This window comes from Pseudonaja textilis, chromosome 11 (genome assembly GCF_049901715.1).
Source record: "Pseudonaja textilis isolate UNSWEBS1 chromosome 11, rPseTex1.2, whole genome shotgun sequence".
Taxonomy (NCBI): domain Eukaryota; kingdom Metazoa; phylum Chordata; class Lepidosauria; order Squamata; family Elapidae; genus Pseudonaja; species Pseudonaja textilis.
Genome location: NC_142000.1, coordinates 6,880,817 through 6,892,919, shown reverse-complemented (window position 1 = coordinate 6,892,919; position 12,103 = coordinate 6,880,817). Strand labels below are relative to the sequence as shown.

Sequence of the window (12,103 nt, the reverse complement as noted above, 5' to 3'; positions counted from 1 at the left end):
TGAAGGCAGCTGATAACTGTCAGACAGCCCTTGCCCCGTCTCTGCCTCCAATGCACAGCACTCATCAGAGCCTTCCCCAGACTCCAGGACTGGCCCATGTTCCTCCCCAACCTCCTCACTGTCTGAGTCTACTGCCAGCTCCGCTGACCACTGGTGGGCCATAACATGAACTCCCTGCTCAAGCAGAAGACCCTATAGGTTCTGCAAACTGGAAGATAGTTGGAGGTGGACTTATTTCAGGTTTATGTGACCATGTTTGACTCTTACCTTGAACTGTATTACTTTTTTTCATTTCAACACATACTGTAATTGGGGGCAGTTGCAAGAGAGACGGAAAGCAGGTTAGGGAGCTGGATGTGGTCCTAAATGCATGGATTTATGCGTTCAGGGATTGGGATTGATTCCTGAGAAATATAAACGTGGGAAACCCCTGGAGTTCAAGCTTTCAAAAGGGTCTTCCTTGGTGAAATTCAGCCCCAACATGCGGCAGGATGGTAATCAAAGAGAGGAGTTGTAGAATGAAACATTTTGATGGCACTGGGTTGGGAAACAGATCTCAACTCATTTGTTCTGAGACAACCTCTCCTTAATCCCAGCTGAAGATGGAACAGGCAAACTGTCTGGTTGGGCAATCATCTGGTTACTTATCAACTGCTCATGTTGAATTGATTCAGCTACCAAAAGGCAACTTGTGCTGTGACCAAAAGAAATTCCTTTGGAAAGAAGAGCTTAAAAAAGATATGTTGAGAGTTATGGTAACACTTCTCCAAACAAAAGAGATGGTTAAAAAAAATTAAAAACGTGGGTTGTTGGCTAAGGGTGGAGAGCACACGCTGATCCAGATGTCTACAGAGATTCTCAACCATCCAGATCATGGTTGTCCCAAAGGTGCTTCTCCAAAAGGCAACCGAACTTCCTTGTTTCTGTACATTTCAGTGATTTGGCTTCTGTCTTCCTTAAAGTGTACTGCACAGTCCAGGAAAGCTGAACTATTTTCCTAATATCTTCCTGTGTGAACTTAATGTTCCTGTTCACAACATTGATGTGTTTGGACAAGAAAGTTCAGTTGCCTTTTGGAAAAGCACCTCGGGACACTCATCCAGATGAAAAAAGAAGAACCAGCCAAGGAGAAGTTCTTTCATCATAGATATTCTAGACGGTTTCTTTATCTTAAATCCATCTTCCCGCACTTGTTTCCTGGGACAGCAATTCCCAGAACCCAAGTCATCTTAGATAGGAGGGTGAAGATTCATTATCCGAGCTTGTAGGTTGGTTTCTAGGTAACCAACTAGACTAGGTAATACCTTCAGTGGAGTCCCCTAAACTTCGCTGAAAATGTTACCTAGCCTGGTAAGGAAACATTCGGAAACCAACCCTTGGAGAACAAACTTTCATCCTCATCCAATACCTGACTACAAATATTCGCCACTACTGCAAACCATCTTAGATATTCCTAGGGAGTCGATTGAATTGTGAGGTAGGATGAAACAACAGTCCCCAAAAGTATTGAAAGAAACCCTGTTTTCCAGTTGGCCCTTATTTTTTTCCCCAGGCAATGATTCATAGCATTTTTGGCATTGTAGTTGTCATGGAGCCAGAGTCAGCCTATGACCTCCAAGCGGTGAAGATTTATATGTCAGCAATTTATAAATCTCTCTCTGAAAATGAAAAATAATAATAATAATAATAATGCTGGCTTTTCTTTAGAAAACACAATGCAAAGCAGTCCAGCTAAACAATCTCTGGAAAATATTAAGCTTATTAACAGGAAGAACCGCACAGCTCAGTTGTTTTGCGTAGAGAAGGTCCTGGGTTCAGGTTCTTCTCTGTGGATTGGTTTGTTTTTAAGGATGAGCTAGCAGCCTCTCTCAAGAGTCTAACAGGGCAACTGCAGGCCAGAAGAAACAGTGTCTGTCTTGAGTTTACAGTTTAACTCAGAGGTCCCCAAACTTGGCAATTTTAAGACTTGTGGACTTCAACTCCCAGCTGGCTGGAGAATTCTGGCAGTTGAAGTCCACAAGTCTCAAAGTTGCCAAGTTTGGGGATTCCCGGTTAAACTAAACTGAGTTCAGCAGATAAGACAAAAAGTACCGTAACTGTACTTGCAAAAAGTTTTTTTTTTTTTTGCTCTTTCACCTTGTGCTTCCCCAAAATGACCTTTTCTATAGTATTCCCATTGGAAAAGTGGGAGGAGAACAGCCCATCTTGATGCTTGAAAGTGCCTTTAAGGTCACAGTTTAAATAAAGTAATAAAAGTTCAACAAAATAAGGCCCCATGGTGGTACACTAAGGTGCATTGTGCCATGCCAGGAGAATCAAACTTGCTTGGGAATCAAAAGGAAACGCTGATTCCGGCAGCAGGATTGTTTTGGTTCCATTATGAACCATTTCCTGGCCTTGCAAACCAATTCCACCCTTCTGTGCCAGGACTCGGGAGCGCACGAGCCATGTGGCTAAGCTTGTCAGGAGGACGGGGAGCTCCCAGAATCCTCCTTAGCCTGAAAGAGTTCATTCTTTCATTCGGGGACAGTTGGTGCTGCTGTCTTCTATCGATGCTTCTCTTCCCTCCTGTGAAATTCTTGCACAAATTGGTTGCTTTTTTTAAAGGCCTTGCTTATTCACAGAAGGTCTCTGTCACAATGAGTTGTCACAGTGAGCAACATGTATTAGTTAAGAAACGGATGAGTTTCTTTTTCAGGGCCCCGAGGGTGATCACTGCCTTTTCTTTCCTCCTCCTCCTCCTCCTCCTCCTCCTCCTCTTTTCCTCTTCTTCCTCCTCTTCCTCTTCCTTCCCCTCCTCTTTTCTTCTTCCTCCTCCTCCTCTCTCTCACCTCCTCCTCCTTCCTCAGACTCCTCCTCCTCCTCTTTTCTTCCTCCCCCTCCTCCTGTTCTCCTCTTCCTCCTCCTCCTCTCTCTCACCTCCTCCTCCTCCTTCCTCAGACTCCTCCTCCCCTTTTCTTCGTCCTCCTCCTCTCTTCCACCTCCTCCTCCTTCCTCAGCCTCCTCCTCTTTTCTTCCTCCTCCTCCTCTCTTCCACCTCCTCCTCCTTCCTCAGCCTCCTCCTCCTCTTTCTTCCTCCTCCTCTCTTCCACCTCCTCCTCCTTCCTCAGCCTCCTCCTCCTCTTTTCTTCCTCCTCCTCCTCCTCCTCTCCTCTTCCTCCTCCTCCTCCTCCCACCTCCTCCTCCTTCCTCAGCCTCCTTCTCCTCCTCTTTTCTTCTTCTTCCTCCTCCTCTTCTCCTCTTCTTCCTCCTCCTCTCTCCCACCTCCTCCTCCTCCTCCTTCCTCAGCCTCCCAGGTCCCATTAGGACTTTCTGCTTACTCTTAAAGAGGGCTGAATGAGAGGTCCTTGTGCAGAGGTTCTTAATTTTCCCGAACCTTTAAAAAAAAAGGCAAACTATTCAATATACCCCACAGAAATGAAGTTGGACTACACACACTCCTGGTGGGATCAGCTCGCCTCCCCAAGACCAGGTCACTCAGACGTTTGTCTGTTTAATTTTAAAGAATACAGTTAGCATGACACGCATTACAGAATGGAAAATTTGCCCCCCCCCCCTGTCCACAACTCCCTCCCTCTCCTCCCCCCACCGCTCATTTCTTCCTGTGTTTTTTTAGACTGCATCTCTTGAGCAGAAGAAAATATTTCCCTTGCAGGAGGTTTTTTTTTCTTTTAATACAACTCTTTCAGTGGGAGATCTCAGGTTTCGAATTTCCTGAGTGCAGAAGATAATTGCACTCCAGTAGATACAGGATGACGTAGGGAAGTCAGAAGGAGCCCCAGGGACCTCCATTCAGAAGCGCGAAATAATTGTCTGGGTAAATGGGTAAACAGAAGGTTAACGAGCTTTCTGTATAACTTGGCTCTTGGTTTGAAGGTAAAAGAAGGTTCTTTCTCCACTCCATGAGAAAAGTACGAGACAACAAGCTTTAACCCACAATCAAAGTCCTTTGCAAACCAGAAAGCAATTAGTTGAATGCCAAAGAACACACAAGAGATCCCGAACCCAAAACAACAACAACCCCTTTTTCTTTTGTGTGTGTGGGGGGGACGTAACAATGTAATGTTGCACAAAAGCTGCATTTAGACTACGCTGTGGTTCTTTGCAGGAATGTTGATAACTTTCCAGTCATAGTTTGGGAATTGAGAGGTTACAGTGACATCTTTAATTGTTTATTTCTTTGCTCGTTATAAACTTTTAACAAGGCTGTCCACTTCAAACAATGTAACACAAAATAAGAGGGAGTGCGGGAAGAACGTCCTATAACAATAAATAGACACTACTTAAATGCAAGATGTGAAATGTGAATTTTACAGGCGTCGGCTCTGAAATACTGGAATGGATTCACAAAGGATGAATAGATTCCAGAATTGTCCTTTTGATTTCCAGGATATTTACAAAGTTTTTGTCTGCAATTGACCTCTATTAGATGGAGGTAGCTTCCCACTCTAGTTGCTTCCCTGAGCTGACTGGGTGAAACAAAACTTCAGATACATTTTAGATTCAGCACGTAATCGCTTCCTGGTCTCTTTCCCCCAATTTTAAATCACTTTCTTTGATTGGTTGTTGGAAACTAACATTAGAATCATCACTTTTGGTTTGTTGTTTTTACGCTAATGTCCAGCAAGTGGATAGTTTTGAAGAAAAGGTAATCCAGGAAAATTTTCCCCAGGAAAATTTTAGATTCTCTCTTGTGACATTTATCTGGTTGGTTTATCCGGTTCATCCTTAGCTCTCCCAGGAACAGACTGTGATATTTTACATGCAAGAAATCACATCCCTGATAATTTTCTCTCCCTAAGATACTAGTTCTTATGAAGGACTTCAAGCAGTGCATGCAGAAATCTTAGGTTGCAGAGGGGAGTTTGTATTAGAATTCCAATTATATTGCCTACAAGCTGTTTACTGGCCTTCCTTTGTGTTTGTGTATATGTGCTAGAGCAGGGGTCGCCAATCTTTTGGACCTCAGGGACCACCAAACTCATAATTTTAAATCCTGCAGACCAGAGACCCTGGGAAAATCCCCCAAAAAGTCTGCAGGAAAATCCCCCACCTTGTTTTCTTACCGATTGATCATTCTTTATTTGGGATCGCAGGACACAGTCTCCAGCTCTGTTCTCAGGGGGAGGGAGGGAGGGAAGGAGAGACTTTTGGCTTCATGCAAGGAAAGCAACAGAAGCAGCAGAAGCCTTTCTTTCTCTTCCCCAAACTTCGCCAGAAATGAGCCTTTGTGAGAATTGTCTCACTGACGCAGCCTCTTGGAGCAGGAGGTCTTGCAGGGTCCCAAAGACTCATTTCTGGCGGAGTTTGGAGGAGAGAAAGAAAGACTTTTGCTGCTTTCCTTGCGTGCAGCCAAAAGCAGAAGAAGAAAGAAGCGAAAAGAAGCAGCCCCGTGGCCAGGCCAGGAACGTGGGGTGAGTGGGGCAAGTTCCCCCCTCCACCCTTTCCCCCCCTCCCCTCACTATCTCATGTTGTTCACAATGCAAGTGACGCGAGCCTTGTGTTCCCACGGGCCATGTGGGCGATGCAGCCTCGTGTTCCCGTGCAGCCTGGATTAATTGCTTTGAGGGGTGTTTGCGGGCGTGACATTTCTCTGCAGACCACCAAAATTTTCTCATGGACCACTAGTGGTCCCCGGCCCACTGGTTGGCAACCACTGTGCTTGAGGAGAGTTCCCCAACTTTTCTGTCTTTGCGGACTGTTGGGGGAGGGAGAGGGGATCATTCTGTGTGCGTGGTGGGTGTGTACACACACAGCTCCATTGTGCAAGTGGCGAGCACATGCGCCTGGTCATGCAAACAAGATGTGCATGTGTTTGCCCATTGCTTCCACGAGAGGGGATGTGCGTGTGCACACACACTTCTCCGCCCTCCACCTCTGTGGCCAGGTTCTGGTCAGTTGAATAGCTGATAGTGGGCCACCATGCAGGAGTTGGGGACCCCTATGCTAGAGTACTTCTCTCTTGTCTGTCTCTCTTGCACACCCAAGTGCACACTATGTGTCTGTTTACATTTTCGTAACTGCTTCATTCTGATAAAATTTGCAGCTGTGTAAATCTTTCTTTCTTAGTGCAAACTTTTAAGATGCCTTGGTGCAAAAATTGGTATATTTATTTTGCATCGTACACATGGTTGATGTAACCTTTATGCCAAAATGTAAACACTACTCCACTCCTTGGCGTTCCTCGATTATAATTTTGTTTTTCACAGCATTTTCAATTGTAATGAAACATTTTGATATTGATAAATGGTTAATTCTTGGCAACAGCCTGACTGTTAAGCCTTGTTTCAGAAATAACCACTTGTATTTTGTTCATCGCTTCCTGCTAGTGATACGATAGCTATCTTGTTTTGGATGATATTACATTTTTGCACTATAGATTCTAACAGTTTAGATTTATACTTGCAACATTTATTAGCATACCATCATATTAGCGTAAGTTACAGCATGTTATGATAGAAACTCCTTTTATCTTAGTATTTTATCTTACCCCTTGGATTTTACCTTTGGGTTGTGTATTTTTAAATTTTGACCGAATAAACATTATTAGGAACTCTTGTTAGGTACGTTTAAAAATGTGGCGTTGAATCACATTTTTTTCCTTGTTTTTTTCTCTCTTGCAGCCAACTGGGTACATGGAAAGCTCCATTTCCTACAGTTCAATTGAAGATACTCAGTTGCTCTCTTGGGAAAACGCCCCAAAGTATTGTTTACAGCTCACAATTCCTGGAGGGACAGTCCTGCTGCAGGTATAGTAAACACAACTGAAAACTTGTTTTGCTTTCTTACTGTCAAATCTTTCCCTTTTTCCCTCTTTGCTCAAGTCCTTTTTTTTTTCTCCTTTCAATATTTTATTATATATTTATATTGATTGATTGATTAGCCTGTAGGCCATATCAACATACAGATTCAAACACATATTACCAATAAAATTCTAAACAAACAATTTAAAATGAGAGTAGGATAAAATACGAGAGTTATAGGATAAAATACAAATAATTTAATACATAAATGTGTAAAATAGAATAAAATGACATAAAATTATATTTTCTATCACCCCTACAATCTACCCCAATCAAGCCTGCATATGTCGATCTCAGTCAGACCATTTTAAGCAGAAATGGTGCTGTATTAAATGTTAAATTATTAACTTAATTAAATTAAATTATTCATTTGTCAACAAGTAGGATACAGAAATACAATGAAAAATGAAAATAAGGGAAGGAATTCGGGGGTGGGGAGTGTAGGATAGAGAGGAAAAAGAAAAGTTTGACTTTGGTGCAGTAGAGTAAGGTGGTAACATAAAACTTCAACTTTTTTACTTTTATATAATAATAGATACCAGCCATTTCTATAACAGCAAGCCTATGTAATCAACAAAACCCCAAATCAAGGTTTCATTGTTGATGGAGTTAGCCGAGATGGATGAATTGACTGCTTTGATTAAAGTTTAAAAAAAAGGAACACAATTTATTTTGTTCCTGCTTGGAAAGAGCTTTTGGACTTTGTCCTCTTTGTCTTGAGTCCAATTATAATGTGTAACGGGGAAAATTAACTCCATTAGTTGATGATAGATTTCAGCATCAGGCCAATGCATTCCTAAGTTGCTGCCTCACCCAGAGGGATAGGATCAAAATCACGTGAAGTGTTAGTACCGGTACCACTTTTACACTGCACCCATGAAGCCACACTGCACCCAGTTTTGGTCACCACGATACAAACATTGTTGAGGCTCTAGAACAGGGATGTCAAATTCGATTTCATTGAAGACCGCATCAGGGTTGTGTTTGACCTGAGGGGGCCAGGGTGGGCATGGCAGGATGGGCCTGGTCAGCTCGATCTCACTCATGGTGCCTGGGGTGTGCCTGGGGCGCCCCAAGCATTCTAGCCAGCGAAAACGGGCTCCCAAGCTCCGTTTTTGGCTGCGATGGGCTCCTGCAACCCTCTGCTGGTTGAATATGTAGCTTAGGAGGGCCCTCCCAAGCTCCGTTTTCACTGGCACTGGCACTGTGGGCCGGTCCTTCACTATTTCCAGGGCAGCCCCATGAGCCAGATCTAAGCACTTTGTGGGCACGATCCAGGCTCCAGGCCTTGAAAGAGTGCAGAGGAGAACAATGAAGTTGATAAAGGTCTTAGAGGCATACAATGAGCTGTTGAGAGAACTGGGTATGTTTAACCAAAAAAGAGGAGGACTAGGGATGATATGATAGCAGTCTTCTGGAGTTGGTCATAGAGAAGAGGGGATTCAGAGGTGGGATTCAGCAGGTTCTGACCAGTTCTGAAGAACCAGTAGTGGAAATTTTGAGTAGTTCGGAGAACCAGCAAATATCACCTGTGACTGGAGATTTTACAGTATCCTTCCCCTGCCACGCCCATCAAGCCATGCCCACAGAACCGGTAGTAACAATTTTGAATACCACCACTGGGTTGTTCCCTCTCTCTGGAACCTCATTCCCCCTGTCAAGGCGATAGTTTAAGAGCTGACCAGCTGATGCAACGATGGGAATGAGTCAGAAGGTCTTTGGCTGTTATCCCTTTAAGAGCCTGCGTAATAAGAGGAGGCCCTGCTAGAGTGTTTGTTGGTCCCTTGAGTTTCTTTCCTGCTGTAATTGCTGTTTGTTTAGATATTGCTTGTAGCAGTGTATCAGAGGTGGTAGTCAGCAGGTTCTGACCAGTTCTGGAGAACCGGTAGCGGAAATTTTGAGTAGTTTGGGGAACCAGCAAATACACCCTCTGACTGGAGATTTTACAGTATCCTTCCCCTGCCACGGCCACCAAGCCACGGCCACAGAACCGGTAGTAAAAAAAAATTGAATCCCACCACTGGATTGACTTATTCTCCAAAACACTTGAGGGCAAGAAGCAATGGATGGAAACTAATCAAAAACCAACTTAGAATTAAGGAGAAGTTTCCTGAGAACAATTCATCAGTGGAACAGCCTTCAAAAGTTGTGGGTGCTCCAACACTGGAGGTTCTTAAGAAGAGACTGGACAACCATTTGTATGAAATCGTATAGGCTCGCCTGCTTGACTAGGGAGTTGGACCTTCCCGGTCCCTTCCAACTCGGTTATTCTATTAGTCTGTTATTTGTCAGATTTATGCCATGTTGCCTTCATGGGCTCAAATCTGTTTTCTTTAATGCAGAGGGTCTTTCCGAATATTACCATTGCCTTCTGAGGTTCCTGTTGACGTGGAAGTTTAATCATAGGAAAGCGGTATATAGCTTTCTGAAACTGGTCCCTTGACTTGGAGGAACTGGCTTCTGTAACAACCAAGAGATATTTCCGTATTAAAAGTCCAGGCTGTGTTTTTATGCATGGTTACTTTGCAACAAACTTCATGGAGAGCACCTTAATTGTTTCCTCGTTCCTAAGCAAACACAGATTGGACTGAATGGCAAAAACACACACAAACCAGCAGTACTGAAAGCTTCTGTCGGTCCTATCAGTCCCCTACGTAGCGATCAGGGAAACTGGTTTCCAGTGTTGTGATTGATGAATTAGATGTTTTTGCTCCAGTTTTCCCAAGGGATCAAAGCCATCAGCAACCACCACACCCGTCTCCATAAAATAAACAGGAACATGATTAAGTTATACTTATCAGTGTTCGGTTCATGGCAGAATATGTTTTGAAATCTCTTACTTCAGTTAACAGTGATGTAATACAGTGGTATAATATAAAGAGAGAGGGAGGGAGGGAGGGAAGATGTACCTTTCTTGGGGTTTTTTTTTGAGCCTGATAGTTGATCTAGCAATACCAATAGCACTTAGACCAAGGGTCTTCAAACTCGGCAAGTTTAAGACTTGTGAACTTCAACTCTCAGAATTCCTGAGCTAAGATGACTGGAGGAGAAATTCTTGGAGTTGAAATCCACAAGTCTTAAAGCTGTCCTCATTTTATCCATCTTGGAAGGATGGAAGGCTGAATCAGCCTTGAGCCTGGTGAGATTTGAACTGTCAAACTGCAGGCAGCCGGCAGGCAGCAGAAGTAGCCTGCAGTACCGCACTCTAACCACTGTGCCACCGTGGCTTCTAACTTCATCTGTCCTATTATTGAAGTAATTAACATCCAAAGGTCTCATCAGCTTTGAAGAAACTCTCCAGCACTTTAATATCGGTATATGTACCACTATATCACATTCAGATAGTCCTTGATTTACAACCATTCATTTAATGACCTTTCAAAATTACAACGTCCCTGAAAAGAGGGACTTAAGACCATTTTTCATACTTACAATGTTGTAGCATCCTCATGGTCCTGTGATCAAAATTCAGACCGTTGGCAACTGATGTCGTATTTTCTACGGCTGCGCTGTTCTGGGGTCACATGATCCCATTTTGCGACCTTCTGACAAGCAAGTCCATGGGGAAGCCAGATTCACTTAACAACCATGTTACTAATTTAACAGCTGCAGTGATTCACTTAGCAATTGTGGCAAGAAAGATCGTAAAATGGTGCAAAATTCACTTAATAATTGTCTCGCTTAGCAACAGAAATTTTGAGCTCAGTTGTGGTCGTAAGTCAAGGACTACCTGTATAGGAGTAGGAAAGTACCTTCTGAGGATATCCGAGCCCCAGACAACTGAAATCGTCCGAGTGTTTGCAGCATGACTACTATTGTGAGACAACCCAGGAGCAAAGCACAGCACACACAGAGGGTTTGTGTTTTAACAATGGTTTATATACAGACAGTTATATACATAAATATACATGGTAGAAACATACCAGGCAAGCAGTCAGTCTTCATTACTCTGCACAGAGAACCACAATAGAGATGGAACACGAGGAGAGAGACGTACGCCCTCTCATGGCCTCATGTATATATTTAGACAGCTTCTTAAAGTGGTAAAACCCTGTGGGACCCACCCTCAGTCTTAAAGCAGCAATAACCATGCTGATTCATCCTTATTGCATTCAGCCTTACAAAAGCTGGTCAGCTATTAAATCTCAATACCTTGACAGAAATGATACCCAGCGATCACAGGAAGGCTTTAAAAAAAAAACCATGGGAAAGTCCTTGTGTTTGTGATCCTCTAAGTATCAGGAGATACCATGATTAGTGGCATCAGAAGTCACAGAGAGATTCAAGAGAACTAACTGCATTCACACAAATCTGCCTCCTGGCATATGTCACACACCAAGGCAACCAAAGCCATTTTAATCCAGCTTCCCGCTCCAAATCCTGCAACTGGCATCTTCCCACTAATATCACAAAGGGTGGAGGGAGAGAATATTAGTTTTAGATATGTTTTCTGAAAAAAAATCTAAGCTATCAAACATAAAGCACACAACCATCCATGTTTTTGAATCCTCGTTGCTTTGCCTTCTTGCTTTTATTTCCAGCGTGATTAACCCACAAAAATACGAGGATGACGATTGTTTGTGCTGAACATATAATAATAATGAGTGAAACAGAGTCTGAAGTCCGAGCTCCTGGCTACGTTTCAAGGAAGTTTGGCAGGCCTAGTTGATGTTTATCAGCTGCAGAGGGCCCTAATTTTTTTCTTTCTTTTTTTTTATTTTTGCTGTTATTCCGAGAGCAAATTAATAGTGTTTGTGAGAAATGGGCATTTGAAGAGGGGAGCTTTGCCCGAATGTTTTCCCACTTAAAGGACTGAGATCATAATATTGTTTCCCCAGCATCGATAACGGGGTTTGAATGGAGTCCAGGTTTCCCTGGTTATTTATCTTGGACCTCCCCTGCAGTTTGTAGAGCAAGGCTCCCTTGCGGGCAGACAGCAGCCCAGCCCCAACACAATTGCTCCTGTGCACTTTTAGCTGGAGCTGCTGCGTTGGGACTCCTGATGTGTTATGGGCTGGAGAGAGATGCTCTTAGAAGGCAGATGCAGTTGGATGCAATTCCAGTAAAATAGAATAGAATAACAGAGTTGGAAGGGACCTTGGAGGCCTTCTAGTCCAACCCTCTCTATTTAGGCAGGAAACCCTACACTAATTCAGGCAAATGGTTGTCCAATCTCCTCTTAAAAACTTCCAGCGTTGGAGCATTCACAACTTCTTGAGGCAAGTTGTTCCACTGATTAGTTGTTCTCACTGTCAGGAAATTCCTCCTTAGTTCTAAACTGCTTCTCTTCTGGATTAGTT

The 12,103-nt window shown here is 43.4% G+C and overlaps 1 protein-coding gene across 2 annotated transcripts in view; it reads left to right on the top strand.

Annotated features, from left to right (window-relative positions):
* The window catches only part of CMIP (c-Maf inducing protein), a 166,353-nt gene that overhangs the window by 86,653 nt on the left and 67,597 nt on the right, over nucleotides 1-12,103 (top strand). For both annotated transcript variants that reach the window (XM_026714138.2, XM_087940549.1), the window contains exon 2: nucleotides 6,624-6,749. In XM_026714138.2, the coding sequence (XP_026569923.1) occupies nucleotides 6,624-6,749 (126 nt within the window). The remainder of the gene's footprint in view (nucleotides 1-6,623; nucleotides 6,750-12,103) is intronic.